At 32.5% G+C, this 22,712-nt stretch overlaps 2 protein-coding genes across 4 annotated transcripts in view; one reads left to right on the plus strand and one right to left on the minus strand.

Annotated features, from left to right (window-relative positions):
* LOC129951965 (major facilitator superfamily domain-containing protein 6) overlaps nucleotides 1-5,828 on the minus strand; it is a 39,539-nt gene extending 33,711 nt beyond the window's left edge. The window contains exon 1 of one of the 3 annotated variants that reach the window (XM_056064362.1): nucleotides 5,632-5,828. The gene's annotated coding sequence lies outside the window, so the exon portion shown is untranslated. Of the gene's footprint in view, nucleotides 1-5,390 lie in introns of all 3 variants that reach the window. The other 2 variants (XM_056064356.1, XM_056064358.1) reach the window with 2 other exon arrangements.
* On the plus strand, nucleotides 5,459-20,736 carry LOC129951963 (uncharacterized). The gene is made up of 3 exons (XM_056064352.1): nucleotides 5,459-5,596; nucleotides 17,282-19,384; nucleotides 19,614-20,736. Exons 1-3 carry the CDS (start codon nucleotides 5,594-5,596, stop codon nucleotides 20,646-20,648), a joined length of 3,141 nt encoding a protein of 1,046 aa, XP_055920327.1. The 5' UTR covers nucleotides 5,459-5,593; the 3' UTR covers nucleotides 20,649-20,736.
* Nucleotides 20,737-22,712: the final 1,976 nt, after the last annotated feature.

Consider the following 22,712-nt stretch of genomic DNA (forward strand, 5'->3'; position numbering starts at 1 on the left):
AAGAAAATCAATCTTCGACCACTTTTTGACACATATTGGACGGTATAGCTAGATGAATGTTGGTTTTTAAGTGCTCAAGAGTAAAGGGTTTATCGGCATAAACACGGTCTTTCACGTAGCACTACAAAAAAGTCGAGCGGTGTCAAATCGCATGATCTTGGTGGCCAATTGATATGCGAAATTACTCGCCCAGGAAATGTCTCTTTAAACAAAGCGATATTCGCTCATGTGCCATATTCTGCAAGTCATATTCTACAATAGCAGGCAAAAAAAAGTCGGTTATCGGTCGGATAATAACGCTCCGAATTGACGGTGCAAGTCGTTCCTTCTTCAAGGGTTCTCAGAACCCTCAAGTAATACAATCTTGTTTATTAACATACCCACCGAGTGAGAAATGTGCTTCGTCGATGTCGCCGTCCACCGCCTGTTGTTCAAGTACGCATTCGACGTATCTACGCCGATCGCCGCCGCGCCAATGTGCATTTACAGCTGGCTTGATTTGTTGTGTAAGCTGGACTTTTTATGGATGTAGGTGTAAATCCAAATGCAAAATATGCAATAATGTGCCGTAAGACAGTCCCAATTTCTGATAACGACGAGGAATCGACATATTCGGGTAATCGGGAACACCTTCACTTAGAGCATCGATATTTTCAGTGGTGCAAGCGAAACGATGATGCACTGACCTTACAGTAATAGTTTTAATCTCCTCTTAAATATTGGTTTGACAGATGTAGACTTCCAGCCCGATAACCCGACCTACAGTTTTAAGCCGAATCCGAACGGCTAATTTGAAAAAGCACTTTTCATGACAAGAATTACTCTAGGGGAATTTGTCAATTCCTCGCAAGAGGCAGTACCCGTGAAAGAAACTTTAGATGGCAGAGGCAGGGCTCGAACCAAATACCTCTGGCATGACAGTGTAACGCACTTACCATCATGCTACGAGTGTAGTACCTTATCCAATTTACTAGCCTATAAATTGAATTGCTAACTTAAATAGGTATAAGCATTTACATTAATTTTATAGAAAAACATATTATTCTTACTTTCCTATTTTAAAGACTTTCAAATAAAATATTTTTTTTTCTGTAATCACATTTAAAGCCGCAAGTTAAAATTTTAATGCGCTACTTATTTAACAAGTTCTTTTTAGCTGATCAAAGCAAAAAGTGATAAAACAAAAGTGCAAATATAACTAAATGCTTTGTGCAACAATTTGCACTCACTTTGCCAGGAGATAGGTTGCACAGATTGCAAGACTTGCAGATTTGCAAAATTACTCTGACCAAAAATTCTACCATTGCTCATCATCATTAAAAATTTTGTTTGAGATTCAAAAGCGATTAAGAAATTTGTTGTTTGGTATCAGAATGAAGGTAGGGAGTTCTAGAATCTTCTAAATTAAAAAATACTTTATTTAACCCCCTATTAATTTTTAGTTATCAATTTTCTTTAAGTTATTTCTAAAAATTGAGGCAATTATGGAAAAATGTTATGTACAATCAGAAAAATTTAACCTACCAGCAACATTTTGTTTTTAACATGATAACGGTCTTAAATATAGATCGTTTGTCTAAGGGAACGGACGCTTTGTAATGCTAGTCACCGGACCTCAATCCTATTTGTGGGAGTAAATCATAATAAGGCTCGAGAACTGCAACCCAAGAAACAAAAATGAATTGAAAGTGAAGGTCACCATAATTTGGGAGCAGAATACCACCGTCGTTCAAAAAAAAGTGCAAGTGTTCGCTTAATTCATTTTGGTTTGTTTGTTTTGTTTATTGTTTTTACAATAAAATTCTAAAAACAGAACATTTCTTAAAAAATAACAAGTATATTGCATTTTAATCATTCAAAACAGCAAAAAAAGTTTTTTTCTTTTTGGCGTACACTTAATTTTGTGAGAGTAGATGCAAATGTTTTACTCCGTAGAATTTTTCATATCAGTCGATAGCACTGAAGTGGTTGATAGTAACATATTAATTTAATCTAACGCTATTTAATTTATTTTCAAGTTCCTATTATGTGATGTATAACTGTTGCATTCCAACGAAACAGATTGAATGCAAGCAGTTCAATTAAACAACAATTTGTCCGAACTTCTCCCAATTCTCGCGATGTTCCATACAAATTCCGATTTTGGGTTCTTTGTAATTCTCACTTGGATTAGATAAGAATAGACTTTATTAATATAATAATTTAGGTATACTATTTATTTCATCAATGAATTTTACATCTGCTGATTACATTTAATAATTAAGCAAATTATGTTTAATATTTATAAACAAACTGGATCAAAAGCATTTATGTAACATTATAATTGAAACTAACTCAATATCTGTAAAACAATGTTTTTAAACTGGTTTCGACTCATTGTGATGTCAACTTCATTGCAAACCGAATTGAATAGTGACAACGAACGCGAAATGGGCTCATTAATTCCATAATTAGTTCTGTGAGTAGAAACATGGAAAAGTACACATCTGTTCCTCAGTATTCTTTCTGGGACATAGAAGTATATAAGATTTAGTAATTCAATAGAATTTAATCGATTTGAAACAATATCTTTTATAAAAATTATGCTTTGAGCGTTCCTTCTGACTTCAAGCGATTTTGTACCAATCAAGGCACACCTGGAGGGATAATTTGGCATCTCACCAGACCAATTTAAGTTTCGTAAAGCAAATCGCGTGAATCTTTTTTGAATTTACTCAATTCTAAGTATTCCATTCGCATAGAATGGACACCAGATTATAGAGCAATATTCCAAATAAGGACGCACAAATGAATTGAACAACGTTTCAAGTGTATAGACATCTTTGATATCAGATGCATTTCGTTTTAGGAATCCAAGTATTGAATTTCCTTTGGAAACTATAAAGTCAGTATGGGCAAAAATCTAATTTAGCGTCACGAAGAACACCCAGATCTTTTATCAAATCTACTCTCAAAAGAGGATCATTTTTTAAAATTTTTACAAAAAATTAATGATTTAATATTTACAAGTCTTTAAAGACCTGCTTTTGAAACCATCGCTCAGATTGACAGATAATCGAATAAAAATAGTATTTAATTTAAATTATAAATTCTTTTTATAGCTCACATAGTAATAAAAAGTGCATTTAAAACATTTTAAAGTAGATGATGAATTTACGACAATCAAAAGCATTCTGTTCTGATTCTATTTCTATAAGTCATCGAAGTTCGAATAAATTTATAAAGCTTGTTCCAGCCCAACATGCCATTTGAAATCTCTATTACTTCTTCAACATCCAATCGATTTGTGCCAAAACCGTCGTGTCGAATTTCTTGTAAAATTGGACATGATCCTAGAAAATGAGCAATATTTTCTCTTTCGTGGGTGTTGCAAAGATCACATTCAAGAGGTATAAAGGAATAAAGTTCAGAGTCAGGATTTCCCCTCTGGCTCGTAAAATCGTAGATATCATATCTGTGGAATTCTTGTCGTGAAGATAATTTGATTCACCTAGGACGAAGTTGAGAATTACCATCAGTTGTAAACAAATAGTTCAATCCACATGTACATACATATGCTGATGATGTGCCTTAATAAAGAACTTAACAACATTACATGTTGGTCACAGAAAAAAAGTTCGTATTAAATCCTAACAAATCTATACGAACTTGGATTTAAAAGAAAGTTTTTGTTTTTTCCTCCGGCGCTCTTCAAAACTCCCAAATTGAATATGTTGAAACAACTTAGAATCAAGGTATGGTGTTAAAACGAACATTAATTGGAACAATTACATTCCTAAAAAAGGCAAATCATCCTCACCCTCTAATTATCGACCGATTGCACTTACGTCCCTTCTTTCCAAGGTCATGGACACGCTGATTAATTATCAGCTCAAGAAAAATCTTGAAGATCGAAAGCTTCTTAATAACCGTCGGTACAGCTTTCGAAGCAATAGGTCCAATGGTGATCTCATGGTTCATCTCACCTATCAGTGGAGCAAATCTTTACATCGCTTTCTAATCCAATACATTGTTTCGCTGACGATAGTACTCTTAGCTTTTCATATTCGTTTTCAGACTCACATCCCTCTTCTTCGGATGTGGAACTGCAACGACAAAATATGATAAGCTCATTAAATTCCGACTTAAACAATATTGAACAATGGGAATTAAAAACCCGCGGTAGGATATGTAAAAATATTTCCTTATTCAATCGAAAGTTTTTTAAGAATCTATTTAATTCACAATATTAATTATAAATAAAAAACAAGTTATAATAAATAGGTATTTATATGTGAACAAATAGATAGCACATATGCGTACTTTCTTTGGACTTGGAAGATCAAGAATGTTTATTTTATTGCGGAGGATAATCCTCAAGAGCCGGACATTTCTATTATGATTAATATTTTCATTTTCAGCATTTTCAGGAGGTAAAATCAAAGGAACAAACACATTCATATTGTCTTGAAATTTCAGCAACTAAAAATAAAAATCAATTTCCCATGAAAGTGACAACTAAAGAGCTGTCACCAGAAAAAGTCACCAAAGCGTGATTGTCACCGGTGACTATCACCTTACACAGACTGAATTTGTTGATTGTGACTGTCACCTATCACAAATCACCTTACCCGATTCCACCCCTGGTCTTACACTCATTTATGGCTGCGAAATGTATTCAATTTGCGATTCCGTCAGAAAAAGGAAGTTAAACGTCGCTTTTAACAAACTAAAACGCTATATTCACGCCCTGAAAATATGTAACTGGGTATCTCGATTTTCGAAAAACCTACTTAACATGACTTTTAAAAAAATTTCTTAAACACCGCTCATTAAACCTATTCTCAAAGATACTCTACAATCGTGAACCCCAATAACTCAATGATTTTATAACTATGTCATCCCCAAAAAGAACTCGCATACTTCCTCTAATAATTCCTAAGTAATTCGATTATGTAATTCTCTTCGATGAAACCAAAGAGAAATAGACGATGTTTTGGAACTACGGACCAGAATAAAGCTTCAGTTTTCATAATCAACATTTTTTTTAATAATTTTTTTGTTTTGAATTGCCTTTACCTAAATTATAAGACAATATGTCTGAATTTGTATAGATTTTTCATGTAATAAATAAATTTAAAAAAGTGCACTTATATTTATGAACCTAACTTATTTCAAAGTGGACAACTTTGTGTACATTTAAAATTAATTTCGCTCCCTATTAATGTAACAAGGTAAGGTACCTAGTTTTCCGGCGAAAAATATTTACAAGTCTCCAATAATTTACGTTTACCATAATATTGATTTGGAATTTACGTTTAAAAAACAGCCCCATCTATAAGTTCATATCCTGAACAGTAATCAAAAAGTTAATACATCAACCGTGCTTGCAATACTAAACGCAAACTTACCACGAAACAAGAGTTACTCACCACTTATACCGCGTCTGCGTCGTGTGGTGTGGAGTCATGAGTGAAATGTCAAAACATAAACAATTTATTGACACAACTACAAACACTTCATTGATTAATAAAGAAAGAAAACCAAGAATAATTTCCACTTTAACTTAAACATAAAAATGTTAAAAAATACTTAGAGCAAACAACATCCCAAAATGGTAAAAAGGCAATTCTTTTAATTATGTTAAAGCACCTAATTTAAAACAGCACTCAAAGCGAGTTTCTTCCAATCACTGCTTTCTTTTTGTTATTTTAGTTATGCACTCGATTCGATTGCTATCGGCAGCGGATCACTTCACTGAATGAAAGCGAGAATGAACAACAAAAACTAATCTCACTTGTCACTTACTAGATCAAAATAAAATGAAGTAGGCACAAAATTTAAATGTAGTTTCCTTATCGAGTTCTAAATTTCAATCCGAACAATAACTAAATATTTGATAGAGTTGGAATGAAACGGGAATTTTTTTTATCTTTTAAACAAAATTCAAAAAAGAAGCAATCAAAATAGATAATTTTTTAGATGATATAAAGGGAATCAATGTATAGTTGGGTTTCAGGCCGTGCGTAGCTGGGAAAATAAAAGGGAGGGTGTTGTAAAACCTAATATTGGAGGTTTTCTTTTCGATGGAAGTATGCACACAGAAGAATACCAATGTACGTACATACAGTTGTGTTCATAAAAGTAGAAGTGCTGATCACATTTTATTAGATTGTCAATTATTTTAAGGACGCAAATTATTACAAAAAACAAATTAACATGTTGCTTGCATCTACGGTCTTTCGTTTTCATATTAGATACTTTTGGCTTAAAGTTATACTCTACTTTTGCCGGTGAACACACAATCTTTCAAACTCTCTGGATATAGAGTGTTCATAAAAATAGCAGTGCTTTTGATTTTATAGTTAAGAAGGTTTTTTTAATTTTCGGTATTTTACTATTTAAAGTTTTAAGTATTTTTAACATACTAGTATATAAAAAATTAATAAATTTGGCTCAAAAATAAACAATGGGACGGTCAAGATACTGCACCGAAGCAATTCGAAAACTTATTCAAAAACTGCGTTTGGTGGGCAAAACCTACCTAAATCCCATGGGGGGTATAAGAGATGCAACCAAATATGTGAAAATTCTCGAGGAGGTTATGTTACCCTATGCTGAAGAGGAAATGCCGTTAGTTTGGGTATACCAACAAGACTACGACCCAAAGCATACGTCAAAAAAGGCAAAATAGTGATTTGAGCAGTAGAAGTTATCCGTTAATCCTCTGACCTTAACCCAATCGAAAATTTGTGGCGGAATGTTAAGAACGCTGTTCATAAAGCAAAATCCAAGAATTCGAAAAAAGTGTGGGAAGTAGTGCGTGATTCTTGGAACGCAATACCAGTCGAGAGGTGTCAGGTTTTAGTGGACTCGATGCCTCTTAGATGCGAATCATCATAAAAAACAATGCGCCGGCTGAATGCTTAAATGCCCCATATACAAACAAATTATTCCTCAGAAAACGAATTTTAAGTTTTGAAACATAATTTCGTAATTTTGCATTTGAAAATTTCGACCTTTGAATTTTTATACATATGAATGGAATATTTCTTTTTTAAAATTTGAAGTCCTAGGGTTAAAAACATTTATGGTTATTTAAAAAAAAAATAAAAGTTTAGAAAAAGTCAAAAATGGATATAGAACCTTTTCCATACGAATGTTAAATCCAGAAAACCATACTGCAAATTTCCTATGGATATAGAACCTTTATGTTTTTAACATTGGGAATTCAACGATATCAAAAATAATAATAAAATATAAAATTTCAAGCACTTTTAATTTTTTTAAATCTATTTGTAGTGATAAAAATATAAAACAAAAAGGTATATTAATATAATGGATTAGATCTTCCCTATATTACATTGTCTTAATTTTAAGTCGATAAAAAAAGTATGAAAAATGACAAAGTATTTTCACACTTTACAATTAAAAATACCCAACTTGAACTTTGGTTCTTAAAATTTCCTAGAAATTTACATTCAATTTTATTCGGAATTGGTTTAAAAAATACTTCAGCATTAAGTTTTAGTATTTTTTCACAGTTTTTCAAATTAACTATTTTTGGTTTTTACCATTTCTGTTTTTTCGATTTTAGTAAAAAAAAAAAAAAATGCTTGAATATTTTCGATTAAAATCTTATTAAGAATACTCTAAATGCATTTATATAGTTTGTGAACCTGAAGATTATTTCTATATCTTATTAAAAATATTTGTTTCCCCTTATTTTTACCTCGTTATGGCCTTTTTTGAGAAATTATCCTTATAAACACAGCAGATATTACTTAATCAGCCCTGAAAACTATCAAAACCAGAATTAAAGCGTCGAAAAATAATCAATAAATATTTAATTAATTATAGGCAGAATTTTTTTGGGTTTTTAATTAATGTTTGTATTTAAATTTTATTTTAAAAATGATTTAGAAAAATGGATATAGGACACATAAGCAGGAAAAATGTCACTAGGTTTCAATGCATGCTCTATATGACATCTCATGTGGATATGAGGAATTTAAGCATTAAGCGTCTGTTTTTAAAACTTTAATAGAAAAACTTCCCCACCTCGTACAAATTTTGAATATGCGGCAAATAAGCACGAACAGAACCGAAAATATGTGGTCTATGGAGCAAAACTGGTTTCTGTAACTTTATTAAAAAGAGGCTCTGATGCGACCCACACTGATAACTTCCCATCAAATTTCAATTTTTACCAAATTTGCGTACTATCTTTTGTAGATTTTATTTTTTATGAAAAACGGACTGTTGGATTTTTATATAAAAATTACTGAATATCGAAAACAATATTTTCTGTGAAAAAAAATAAGTTTCAAGCCAATATTTTTAAGTTCTGAAAAGCTATTTGAGTCGAAAGTAAATTTTTATGAAGTTTTAGTATTGTTTTTTTTTTTTTGAGTTTTATTTTTTGTAAAAAAATTGTCAATTCGAATTTTTTAAAAATTTTACCAAATGTTGAAAACAATATTTCTTATGAGATAAAATTACTTTGAAGCCAATATTTAAAATTTTTGGAAAGATATTTGAGTCGAAAATCAATTTTTACCAACTTTTATACATTTTTTTAGGTTTTTATTTTTTGTAAAAAAAACTGTCAATTCGATATTTTTCAAACTTTAATTGTATGTTGACAACAAGATTTTTTGAAAGATAAAAGTAAATTAAAGGCAATATCTCAAAGTTTTGAAAAGATATTTGAGTCGAAAATCAATTTTTACCAACTTTGATACATTTTTTTTTAGGTTTTTATTTTTTGTAAAAAAACCGTCAATTCGATTTTTCTCAAAATTTTATCAGATGTCAAAAACATTATTTTTCGTTGCACAAAATTGTTTTGGAGATGAAATCATATTTTAGAATAGAACTTATTTTATTATGAATAAAATATTTTAGTTTGTTGTTAGAAGTTTAATAAAATATATTACAACGTTGATATTGAAGGCCTTTTTGTTTTATTTGGAGGGCACTGCTATTTTTATGAACACAACTGTATGTATGTATGTAAGTCAATTTTGAAGTCAGTAAGTTATTTCAAGGCAGGCTTTTGACTTAAAAGACTTTCTTGAAGGCAAGAATTTCAAACTATATAAATTAGAAACGTTACATGAAAATGTAAATCTTAACATATGTTCATAGGGTAAATTCACAAACGTCAAATTTTTTGGTAGTGATTAGGCATCACTGCTTTTTTGCGATGCCGATCGTTGCTCAGCTGATTACGATGCGATGCTGATTGGCAAAAAGTTTTACGTTTAAAAACAACTTTTGCTTTGTGATGAAAGTTTTACTAATAAAAACTCTGCGACAGCAACTTTCGATTCTTAGAAGTATTCATCGGGTTTCCAGGAAGTTGCCACGACGCAAATGTGTGGGTAAATAGCCAAATATACAATTCACTTTTGAACAACACAATCGAGTTAGCAGAAGGTTCTCATATATTAGGAGACAGTGCTGGTAAAATATTCCCTGAAATTCATCAAATTAATTAATTTATAAACAATTTAAAATTTCATTACATACTTTCCATTCTCCTTTTCCGACATTTTTGCAACTAATCGCGCCGGCATCAACAAGTTATCAAGAAAATTCTTGATGCTTTTTTTTTAATATCAGTTGATTCATTTTTGCAATAATGAAGATTTCACATTTTAAGTGTTACTAATTATTTGCGTTTATGAACGTGATACAGGGATGATCGCAAATCATCTCTGCAGTGATGCTTTTGTGAATTTACACATATTTACAATTGTAGCATATTAAGGGGAAAAAACATTTTAATTTAATAACTTTGTTGAAAACAGAGAAGCCGTTTAAACGGGTAGCACTGATTTTGTAGAAAATTATTTGTGATGTCAAATACAGTCAATCAAACTCATATTCGTACAGCAGCTAAAAACTTGATTTTTTTGGTATTTGTGAAGAACCACTCAACAATTTCATATTCTTCCATTTCATTAAGCGCAGTAAAAAACATAAATATAAGCAAATTTTAATATTTTGTAGCATAACCCTTGTTCTTAATAACATGCTGGAGTCCATAAGGCATGGACTGGACAAGTTTTTTCGTTGTTTCGTTAAATATTTTGTCCCATTCTTGCAGCATCTGCTCTTTAAACTCTCTTGCATTCCTTATGGTCAGTTTTCCCAGTTCCTGATCCAAATGGTCAAATAAATTTGCGATAGGGTTAATATCGGGTGATTGGGATGGAGTTTCCATTAACTTAGGACAATTATAAACGCATGATAACGCGTTTATTATGCGAGTTGAAAATTTCGCGTGTGGGGTTTTTGGCATATTTTCGGTTTGATTTTCGAAACGATACCTTTTTACGATTGATTATATAGATCTTCCAACAAGGTTGTAAACTTCTTTTAATGATTAACCATCATTATGGTACTTTATTATAGTTTTCCTCAGTTCAACCAATGTTTCGAACTGTTTTCTTCCCATTTTTTAAAATTTGTACATTTTTTATAAATTTAAGACACACCAGCGAATTACGAAAACAGTAAAATGATGAAAATATTTTTGACATTTTTTAACGCTTATTTAATGTAGATTTTGCGAATAAAGAAAACATTGTACGAATATAATTTTGATGTGAGTTTTTAGTAAAATATTTGTATATGCCCAATACCGTTGGTAATGCATTACATACTTAATTTTTTATGATTTGCATAAATGAAGTTAATGCTTAAGAAAAATTGGCAATTCAAATTTATTAAATGAAAATGCAATTTTGGATACAAATTCAGTTTGTATTAAATAGAATAGAGTGTACGAATATGTATTTTATTGACCGTACTTGTTTATTCCTTACTTTTTGTATTAATACAATTTGGTATTCAAATATTTTCCACCAGAAAAACGCATAACGGATTGAAATTAACGTATGCTCTTGTAATGACGAATTCGTCGTATAAACAGCTTTACAATTTTAAACACAGTACTATCTGGGTCTTGTGAACTTATTTTTGCACAGGCTGTCCATGCAAAAACATGTTGTTCACACTATCCAATATTTTACATACCAAGAAAAACAACAGTTTTCGAGCTTAAATTAACTAGTATAGATTCTTTCGACGTTGCTTGAAAAAAAACTCTTATAAAACACCCGTTCCATAGGACGATATTAACCCTGTTTTTAAGTTTTTCTTTTAAGCGAATTTAAGCGAATTGAATTGGCAAGTGGCGACCACTTTTTGGAGTTTCTCCTTATTTTTTCTTATGGCCGAAATTTTCGATTTAGCCATACTGTATTGCCGGTATAAAGCCCCTTTCTAGTTTCGCGATAATATCACCTTTTTCTTTTAATGATAACCACTGGTTTTTTTGTTACCATATTTGCAGTGATGAAAAATTAATTCCGAAAAATGAATTGCACTAAAAAGAAGCAAAAACAGCAGCGAGTTTCGCGTCATCAAACGAGAATGTTTTTTTTTTTTTATTGGAATCAATACAAATATTATGTACAAATACGGTAGGGTCGGTTGGGGTAAACGGAAACATGGGGTAAATGGAAACGGCAGTTATTTCTGCCGTTAAAATTATAATTTAAATTCAAGAAACATAGTAGCCATACATTTTGAATTTTCGTGCAACCGGTGCATTATACCTCGGGTTCCTTTCTTTCTGTTTTTAGTTGAAATTTCTGTTTCAAAGTCAATGTGTCTCAAAAAAGTGTAAGTCAATTTATTAAGTCTTTAATTTTTTTTGTTTTATAGTGTGTTTAAATAAATAGGTGAGTAATATTGTATTTTTTTCAAGTGTAGTGTATAGCAATAATGTAATCTGTTTAAACAGTTTCTCGTAATAAGTAGTTAGGTTCTCATATTTAAAGTGTTTTCATTTACCCCAGTAGAATTAACGTCGGGGGTAAATGAAAACATGAATTTGGGGTAAATGAGAACAGGTTTTATAATGAAATTTTATTTTAATTATTCGATACAGTGTAAAGAAATGCCCCGCACATATGAAAAAAAGAGATCACCTGCCCAATACGACATTACTGATCTTAAAAAGGCAGTTTTTGACGTTGTCAACAAAAAAATGACATTCCGGCAGGCTGAGGAATATTATCATATTCCAAAAACTGTTATTTTCAACAGAATAAAAGGCCGAAAAACACCCGTCATGATAATGGGATCTGGGAGAACACCTGCCATTCCTAAAGAAATTGAGGATGAAATAGTTCGGTGTCTTATAACACGCTCAGAAATGGGCATTCCTTGTGATAAAAAAGAAATGCGGGAATTAGTCGGGGAATATATTAAAGCGAGCGGTTTAAAAACACCTTTTAAAAACAATGTTCCAGGGGAAGATTGGTACTTAGGGTTTATGAAGCGCAATCCCCAACTTTCATTAAAAAAACCCGAACATTTACAAAAGGTTCGGAAGGATGCAAGGAATCCCTTTGTAGTTTATGATTTTTATGATAAACTCCAGAAAGTAATAGAAGAACATCAATTAGCCGATAAACCACAGTTTGTTTTCAACGCAGACGAAAGTGGCTTTCACCACGATCCTAGTCGTATTCGTGCAATAGGCGTTAAAGGCAAAGCTTTGAGTAGAGTTTCTGGAGGATCTGGACGCGAATCCACAACTGTGCTGGCATGCGTGTCTGCGGATGGTTCAGTATTGCCACCATTGATAATTTTCAAAGGTGCTGCTGTACAAGCCAGGTGGACTTCAACAGATGGGTTTCCTGGAACGTTGTATGCAACCTCAAAAAATGGTTGGATGGAAGAAGCACAATTTCTCAATTGGTTTGCAAACGGTTTTATTCCGTTTGTAAAAGAAATTCGCTCAAAAGAATCCACCCTAAATCAGTCAGCTTTGCTTGTATATGATGGACATTGTAGTCACATAAGTGTTAAAATCATTGAAATAGCTCTGCAAAACAATATAGTATTAATGCGCCTACCAAGCCACCTTACAGACAAAATGCAACCTTTAGATAAATGCGTCTTTGGCCCAATAAAAACCCATTGGGAAAAAAAACTGATTGCCTATGGTAAGACACAAATGGGTAAAGGCTGTATGCGTTTAAGTAAGCAATTGTTTTCTCAATTCATCGGAGAAACTTGGAAAGAAGCCATGAGCGCAGACAACATTATTTCTGGGTTTCTAAGCACTGGTTTGTTTCCTGTTGATCGATTTAAGTTTCCTGAAAGTGAATTTCCGTCAAAGCTTCTCCAAGACTATCATAAAAGTTTAAATGCTTCTGATATGGTGTCAGCACAAAGCGAAGCCGTTCTTGAAATAGAAAGTAAACAATTCTTAACATATTTTATGTTCATTTAATTAAGATTTGAAATTTTGTTCCAACACCATAGGCAGTGAACAAGTTTCCAATGCAGAATACATCTCTCCTTTGGGTTTCTGCCCTAACGACAATAACATTGATTCGACTCACTTTTCCGATGACGTTTTAGATGAAAGGCAAATTCAATATCCGCCACCTCTAGAATTTGAACAGAACATGGTTACAAACCCTATTGAACTTGATGCATCCCATAGAGAAGAACAACAAAATATACAAGGTACGATTCGTAAGACTAATAACGACATTTTTGTATTTACCTATGTAGGTAGATTTGGCCAGATTTGTTAATTAGTTACCTATATACGTTTTATTTATGTCGGTAGTTTTTTTTTTCTCTACAATAGATACGATCACCGATTTATTTTGTAAAGCAAGTCCTTCAACATCAAACATTTTTCTAAGCGAACCGAAAAAGCCAACACCAAGACTGAAACAAATGACATACGGGGAAGTTTTGACAACAGAAGAAGTACTTAAACGACTGAGAGACGCCGAAGAAAAAAAACAAACAAAAAAACTTCCTAAGCCTAAGAGAAAAGAAGTTTGCCAAATCAGTCAACCCATTGAGAAAAGGCGATCCTCAAGTTGGAGTTCAGATGACTGCGATGGGGAAAAAAATATCGTTTATGATGAAGATAGTCCATGGAACGAAGAATTCGAAGAAGATGACGAAATTGAAAACTTAAACCCTGTGGATCATTCTACCATTAAAAAAGGCCAATTTGCTTTGACCCAGTTCAAAGGTGGAAGCAGACTTACATCTATATTCAAATATGTGTGCGTAATCGAAACATGTCAGAAAATTGATAAAATTGAAATAACTCTTCTTAAAAGCTTGGACACCACCCGAAAAACCTTTGCATTGGTTCCATCCGAAAAAAAAACAATTCATATTAAAGAAATTATTGGTTCTCTCCCAAATCCAACTATGGTTATGATGGGAAGCAGAGTTCACTATAAATTTGAAAAAAGTGTTAGTGTAAAAGAAAACTAACCATTCTTTGTAAAATACACTTAATTGATCTCCAAATAAACAAGTTTAACTTTTATAAATGTACAAATATTGTTTTCATTACGTTTTTCACAGTTTTCCAACTATAAAAACACTTTTCATAAGCCTTTAAACTGAATTAATTTTTAATTATGGGGTAAATGGAAACATTGATTAAAATGAACAAGACTGGGTGTATTCTATAGAAGAATCATTAATGTTCACATTTGCCCCATTCCGAAGTCTATATCAAGCAAGAGAAAACAGAAAGACGTTTTCATTTACCCCCGATTTTAAAATAAATTGGGGTAAATGGGAACGCTTCAGGGGGAAATGAAAACACCAAAGTATTGCACTTAATATTCAATGCAACGTGTTTTAGCCATTATATTATTAACTCTTCTCATTATTTTATAAGTTTAACACTTTTAGAAGTTAAAAATTGCTTGTATTAATTTTTTTTTTTTTAATTTCAAATTTGTATCTCTTTGAAATTGCAAAAACTGTCCCCAATTACCCCAACTGACCCTATGTGCTTCAAGAATGTTTTTAAGAACTACGATGTCTACAATGAAGTGAAATCCCCGAAATGGGAGTATACAGCATAAATTCATTGTTCATGTTATCTAGGTTTTTGTTGTTCACGCTATAGAATGCTCTGTTCAGTATTAAACATTTGGTGTTTATGCGAGCCAGGTGTTCACGCAGTCAGGTGTCCACGCTACCCAGACTGCACTATATATAAAAACTATTACAAATTATTTTGGAAATGGGTGCAGTTTTGTAAACATAAGCAGTTAGTTTAATTCAAAGTTCGGATTCGAAATTAACACTGAAAATTAACTTCAAGACATATTTTTAAGACTACGAATGTTTTACATTCAAGGTTTGCTCAAAACTTCCAAAAACTAAGTAAGATACTAAAATGATTTAAAATGTATCTAAAATACAAAATGTCCACTTTGGTAAATTATCATACAATTTATTGTAATGTGTTGAGTTTCAACTTAGCCTTAAATACCCCGTTTTTGTCTTTCTTGGCATTTTAAAGAAGGCATTCGTAGTCAGACCAAATAGCCGTCCGGATTCGTCTTAAGCCTGTGGGTCCCCTCCATTCCTGACAACAAGGAATTGTCCTTAATGGTAACTGCTAAGGACTATTGCGCCATTTAACTTATTTATTTATTCGAGGTCAGGACAATTAAATCCTTTACAAACGTATTGTTTGGTTTGTGCAACAGAAAAACGTAATTTTTGGCAACTAGTGTTACAAGATAAATACCTATAGAAACTTAAGATCTATTCAAATCTAAAACAAAAATATGGACGTGTTTGATGAAATCTTATTAAAAGTTTGTGCAGATAAAAACATATTGTAGAAATCTGTTGATTACTTTTTGAGAAAACTTAAAACCAAAACTACGGTTCTATGGGGGGTACCCTTCTGGAGCAATACAAAAACATTTTTTTTTATTAAGAGAAGCCGAGTTAACAACAAAAATTTAAGAAAACATTTTATAAAAATCAAAAATAACATTCGAATTTTCAATTTCAAAAATTTGTATTGGTAGTACTGTTATTTCGTGTTTTTAAAAAAAAGAGGAAAAACGTGAATCTGCTAAAACCTTTACTTTTAAGGTTAAAATCAATCGACCCAATAGTTTGGGCTGTGGATAGAGAGTGGCATCAAGCTCTTTTATCGAAAATGCGTGCATTTGCTGTTGATGAATCCCTTCTTTGTTGGGTAAGAAGTTGCCTTTTGGACCATAGAAGAAGAAGTATTGGAAGGGTTCAAATCTGATATTTACATACCTAATCAATGCTGATGTGCGCCAGGGCTCCGTGTTGTTTTCGACACTCTTCCTTTATAAAAATGATAAATGATCTACTTCTGAAACGTCTAACCCACCAATATCTTTCGCTGATGACAGTCAGCTTTTCATATTCGTTTTTATATTCTAATCTTTCGGATGTGGATTATCAACGGCAGCTCATTAAATTCAGATCTTTACAGAATTGTCAAATAAGCAATCACAAAACACGTATAATTTAACTCTTCGAAAAATCAATGCTGTCTACCATGGGTGGTACTTGGATTAAGGAAACTGAACAGTTTTGAGTTCTCGGTATGTGCATCACAAGCCATTTCTTAGTGAGCTTTTTTTTGAAGTTGCCAAAAAGCCTGTAAGTATTAAAGTTTTCTTTATAATTTATAAAGCTTATATTCGTCCGAAAATCAATTAAAATTTACATATCCAGGCAGGTGCTCCAATAACCCACTTGGGTCTCTTAGTCAGAATTCAAAATTAAGCTGAAACAATGCTCTAGTGAAATAGCCAGTTGCATCCCTACCCTCAAAAAATTCAACCGTAATAGCAGTTTTTAAGGAATCCTTCTCAGTCTGCCCTTGAGTACAATTTTGAATGTACGGTAAAGTACAGAGATTCCTTTGTTAGTCGCACTACACGAATATGGAATGCTTTACCATGCTCAATATTCCCCACTCATTACAAGGTGCAACATTCAAAACCAATGGCTCCTTTCTAACCCTATCCTTCCTTTCTAATTGCTCGCTTTGTTGAATTATTATAAGGGTTTTCATATCCCCTTGAGTGCGCACACAATATAAAAAATCTTAGCACTCCACTTTTTCCATATAATCAATTACATAAATCTTTTTTCCTCAAATTTCTACTACTTCGCGCATTTTATACGATCGCGTCAAGAGAACGGTTTTATATCAGAATTGAACCTATACGTCCATTTCGATTTACGTAGTTCTCAAAGGCACTAAATAAAATATAAGATTTTTAATTCTTACAAGTGTAAACACCTAAAGTTAAAACACTAGTAAATTTAGACATAAAATAATTGTTTATAAAACTAGTTTGTATAGCACTAATCGAAACCTAAACAATCGCATTATATACAGATAATAACTTACATATGCGTGTATTTAATTCTATTTTAGAAATCCCAATATCAATCAAGTAAAAAAAGTATTGCAATTTCTTCTTCGAATTCTTCTAAAAAACTTACAAAATATTCATCCACAACATCAAAAATAAGTTCTTCATCCAAAGATGAAGAGAAAAAAAACCCAACTTCGATTAAAACCGTACCAAATACGACTTCGTCAAAACGTATATTGAATCGGAGCACTATACAGAAATTAGATGCTGGGCCTTCTATTTCTCGAACGAGGGACATAAGCAATGCAAAAACTGTACCTAAACCTCGTCAAGCTGTCGAGAAACAAACACAACTCTTAAAGAATAAACAAACACCTACAAAGTCAAAAATTACGGCTTCAGCAAAACCTACGATTGCTAAACAGAACCTGGTTATGAACACAGTACATAATGTAACTGTTTCTTCACCGCCTTTAAAACGCAAGGAAACTCCAATCGAAACCAGTACCAAACAAGAAAAAACAAGAATACGCAGCAAAAGTAGAACTTTAAGCCCCGAAGAAATAGTAATCTTAAAAACTAAAAAAGCAAATGTAGGCACAACATTGAATGTATCAGCCGCCGCTCTTGCAGAACTCCCTTCAAAGGTAAGGGAACCAGTAGCTTTCGAAGTTGTTTTTGATGAAACAGAGAAACAAGTGAGGGAGGACAAATTAAGGATTTCTAAAAGCCAAGTTAATTTAGACAAAGAAGATGACTATGACGATGACTTTGAGTCATATGAATCAGACTTTGAGACCAGTTCTTCATCAGAAGTAATATCAGAATCTTCACGGTCTTCAAAATCAACTACAGGAAATAATCGTGAGAGCCCATCTAATGCTGAGAATGAAGAAGATCTTGAATATAAATCAGAAGTTGAAGAAGAGTCTGAACTGACCCACATTCCAATTACTGTAATTCACCGTGAAAAGGAGTTTGAAAGAAAACTTGATTCTGGAAATTACGATATGAATTCTAAGAAATGCGCTGGTAAGGAATCGTTTGAAAGCTTTGACACTCTGGCAAATTCTGAGCAACTAGATTCTGGAATAAGCTATGAAAATAATGTCTCTGCAACTCTGTTTGACGCAGAATCAGTTACTTACGGTGGATTCTCACAATTCTTCATTACACCAAAAATTACGAAAAGAGGTAATGAAATTATGTCGAAAATCCAATTTGATACGATTTACTTTACACTTCTCGACCTTAAACCTTTTCCCTATGATATCTATATGAAAATGTTTGGAAATTCATATACAATGCAAAGTGCTACACAAACTTTAAATAATTGCATGGAAAGTGAATGTCAAACGGATGAAGACGAATTGCGATCAGTTTGGACACAACATCCTCCTGAATTAGATATCGTTTCTGATAAGGCTTTATTTAGAATATGTCAGTGCTCTGGGGAACTTCTTAACGATGTTAAGAATGATACATTACCAAACGATGATGTTTTTGAAAATACTTTTCAAGATATTTCGAAATTACGACAAAAGACATCTTCTTCTGGAATGGAAGGTCTTCATGATAAACCAATCAACTTCGATCGCCTCAATATATTTTTGAGCTCTTCATCTTCGATTATTTCACGAATACTTTCAAGAAATACGCAAAACCTTACCTTAAATTACACTGACCTACCCAACGCAAGTAAGGGTTTCTTAAGACTAAATACCAATCTACTAGACGCTCTTCAAATTGTTCATGTATTCGCTAATCCTAAGTTCAATTTGATTTTGACAGTTCATGAAAGTATCGAAAATGTTTACCGTACAGAATTTTCAAATCTAATCATGGTTTGGAATTGTGAAGATCCTGCAAAACCATTGCGTTTACTTTCAACATGGAGTGAAGTGATCCGAGCTGAAATATGCAATGATTCCTCCGACATCATTGTTTGTGGATTAAGAGATGGAAGTGTAGCAATGTGGGACATGAGAGAGACCTATTCCTTTTGCTCAAAACTCGATGGACATCTAACACATTTTACAGCAACGCACTCAGTTGTACCAAGCTGGGGAGGAGCATTTGATTCAGGTGCAGTCGTTGATATAAAAAGCTTTCGTTCAACACTGAAGACGTTTTCCACTGGGAAAAAATTGAAGACTGTCCAAGTAAGTTTTAAGAAATATTAACAACTCAGGTGTATTTCCATTTTTTCAGATTCTTATTTAAAACAAAATTTAGAGATACAAATTAATATATTTTTACTAAGCATTTCATTTTAAAAAATAACCCCTAAATGGGTATGGAAAATAGAGACAAAAATGTTTTGTTGAACAAAGTTAATTTAATATACATATTATTGACTTGATTTAAACTTAAATTATCTTTGTCTTCCAGTTTTCTTCATTGAACGAAACTGGATTGTTGGCAATATGGACTCTGGTGGAAACTAGTGCACAAAATTTTGAGGTTCCGTCACCAACTAATTCAAAATTTGAGTATAGTTCTCCGTGGGCACGCGTAAAACTTATTCAAAGCGCAATCTGTGATTTACGAGAGTTTATTGAAATCAAGAAAAATCATCCTAAAACCACATTCGAGCATAGAAAATCAAATTTTCAAAAAGATATTTTTAATGACGATGTTCTTAAAGAACTTGCAGAATCACAAATCGTTGGGCAACTAGGTATTCAAGGTCTACGTTTTATGAACCTTGATTGTGGAAAAGAAATAATATTTGTCGGGACAAATAGAAACTTTATAATTTCGTGTTCTAAGACGCTTAACAAGGAACGCTTTCGAAGAATCAATATCGTCGGTAGTGGTTTTTTGTTCCCGACAGCCATAAAACTTTTACCAAATGAGGACTTTTTGGCGGTTGGCTTGTCTAATGGTTCGGTAATGATCTTAAACTGCAATCAAGATAAATCTTACAAAAACCATTTTGGAAGGACAACGGAAAACACTTTTCGAGCAGGTGCGTCCCAAACGAAACTAGAAAATTTCGACGAAATCGGAAAGTCCTGTGCAATTCAAAATATTATTCGAAATGAAAGACTATCTTCAGTAAGTCGTTTTGATGAAGGTGAATTTCGACCAAGCACAACCGATTTTATTTCAGCAACACTTGAAGAAGGAAAAAAGCCATACGAATTAAGAATTTTTGACGAACATGTTTTATTAAGTGGTTCGGTTTTGAGGAAGGATTTGGTTCAGAATTTAGAAATTTCAACAGATGGTTGGCTACTATTTGCTTTGTGTGATGGAAATGTTCGCATTTACGACTTCTACATGGAGAAAGAAGTATCGTTTTATGGAAATGAAGTGGTCAAAAGAAATTTCATCGCTCTTACAGTAAGCCGACATGAGAATGAAAAAAATATAGTTCTTTTGGACAGTAGTAATAATGTTGAAATTCATTTACTGAAATAAGGATTTTTCTAAAGCATTTTGAAACGTGCATATTTTTTGTTAAATCTTGTATTCGAAATTAAATAAACAAATTTCACTACTAAATCTATTTTTCGTTTTTTACTGGTAGCACGGAATAATATGAATACAAATTTAAGAAAAAGAGAATGGGGTGCGCCTGATGCACACCGATACATTTCCATTTTCGCCCTCTAAACATTTTTTTTTTCATTTAACGAAATTTAAAAAGTATGCAATCGAAAATAAAATTGTTCTGGCAGTTTTTTTGTTAAGATATATTCGAGGAGTAAAATCAATATAGAATTATTATTGATACAGCTTGCATTTTTGTAAGAAAAACGCTCTTTACAAATTAATAAAATAAATTAGGTGGCGCAACACTCCGTAGAAAACCAGGGCCTAGCGACTTACAACTCTCATTAATTCCTGTGTGCTAGAAATTGCAGGGATAGAGGGGACCTGCAGTTTATATGCTGAATCCGAACGGCTAATTTGAGAAAGCACTTTTTCATGAGAAAAGTTACTCTAGGAGAATTTGTCAATTCCTCGCAGTACCCGTGAATAAAACTTTAGGTGGCACAGGCAAGGATGGAACCCAAGACCTCTAGCATGACATTCCAAGGCACTAACCATCAAGCCACGGGTTATAAAACGCTCTTTAAATGTTGTAAAACATTAACAATAAAATTTATATTGCATTAAATATCCTGAATTCAGTATCTTTCTCTGTTCTTTAGAACATTTTAGTATTATTTTGTTGTTTCATAAAGTATTAAAAAATTTGTGTAAGATAAAAGAATCTTGAAGTCAATGTAAGTTGTTTTTTTTTTAATATAAGTTAACGCCAGATTATGTGTGTAGAATTATCTTTGACAATTCCCACACTTTCAGCTATATTTCGTTGACAATATTTCTTACAATCATCAATATCTAAAACAATCCCGCACTTCTCTAGTTTTCTAGCATTCTGTAGTTTTCTGGCAAACAAAATACATTATAATGGTAGTTTTGAGCCTTGATATTCATATTTTCGATTGAATTTGTAACTTGTAATTTTTAACACATTCCTAAACGGGCACTGAACATAAATTGCCCGAGTCGAAATGTAGGCACTATTCTAGTCCTTAAAATAATCTTTTCTCCTCATTTGCTCCTACATACAGAAATTGGACCTCATATCGTCCTAAACAATTATTTTATCGTCCTCATTTAATCCTACATGAATCTTTAGAACTCTCCGGTTTTCTACTCATATTTTGTGAACCTCATATCGTCCTAAATGAAGGTTTATCAACATTAAAAATAGATATCGTCCAGGTCATGTACCAGCTTTTTTTTGTTGTTTCTGTTGTTTTCACGTTTTTGATGACAGTGACAAGGATGGAGCTAGTAATAGTGAAAATGGTAATTGGTAAAGTCGACGACACCAAAGACGAGGACAAAAACGACAACGACGACGAAGAAGACGATTTCGACGAAAAATTATTACTTTTAAATTAATCACTAATGTTAATAAAAACTTCTTTTTGTTAAGTGAATAAAAAAAAATAAAATTAAAATATAAATTATATAATTTTATCAAAAAAGCTTCCCTTATAAATAATATAAAAAAGAGTGAAGAGAAAGAGCAAAATAGGAAAGAAATCGAGAGAGAAAAGAAAATAAGAAAGAAAGTGAAAGGGAGTATAATAAAGTAGTATCAGAGAAAAAGAATGAGCAAATGAAAAAAAAAAAAAACTATGGTCAAGATGAAAAAGGTTCATTTGAGGCTTTTTGCTGTCGTCCTCATTTGATGCTAAACATTTTATTTTGTCCGATAACTGCCACTATTAGGTTCAAATGAGGAGCAACATATTAACAGAAAGTGATCCTCTTTTGAATCTCTTTGAACCTCAGAGAACCTGAATTTTGGGGACGAAAGTAGGGCCAAAATGTCGACTCGGGTGGATTTCGAATTCATAAGTTTTGCACGTGAACAAACTAACCATCTCGAACCCAATATGCAAACTCTTCTCGTTTTAACAAGTGCTTAATTCTAATAAAGTGCACGACTAAATCGCACAA

This window comes from Eupeodes corollae, chromosome 3 (assembly GCF_945859685.1).
Source record: "Eupeodes corollae chromosome 3, idEupCoro1.1, whole genome shotgun sequence".
Classification (NCBI taxonomy): domain Eukaryota; kingdom Metazoa; phylum Arthropoda; class Insecta; order Diptera; family Syrphidae; genus Eupeodes; species Eupeodes corollae.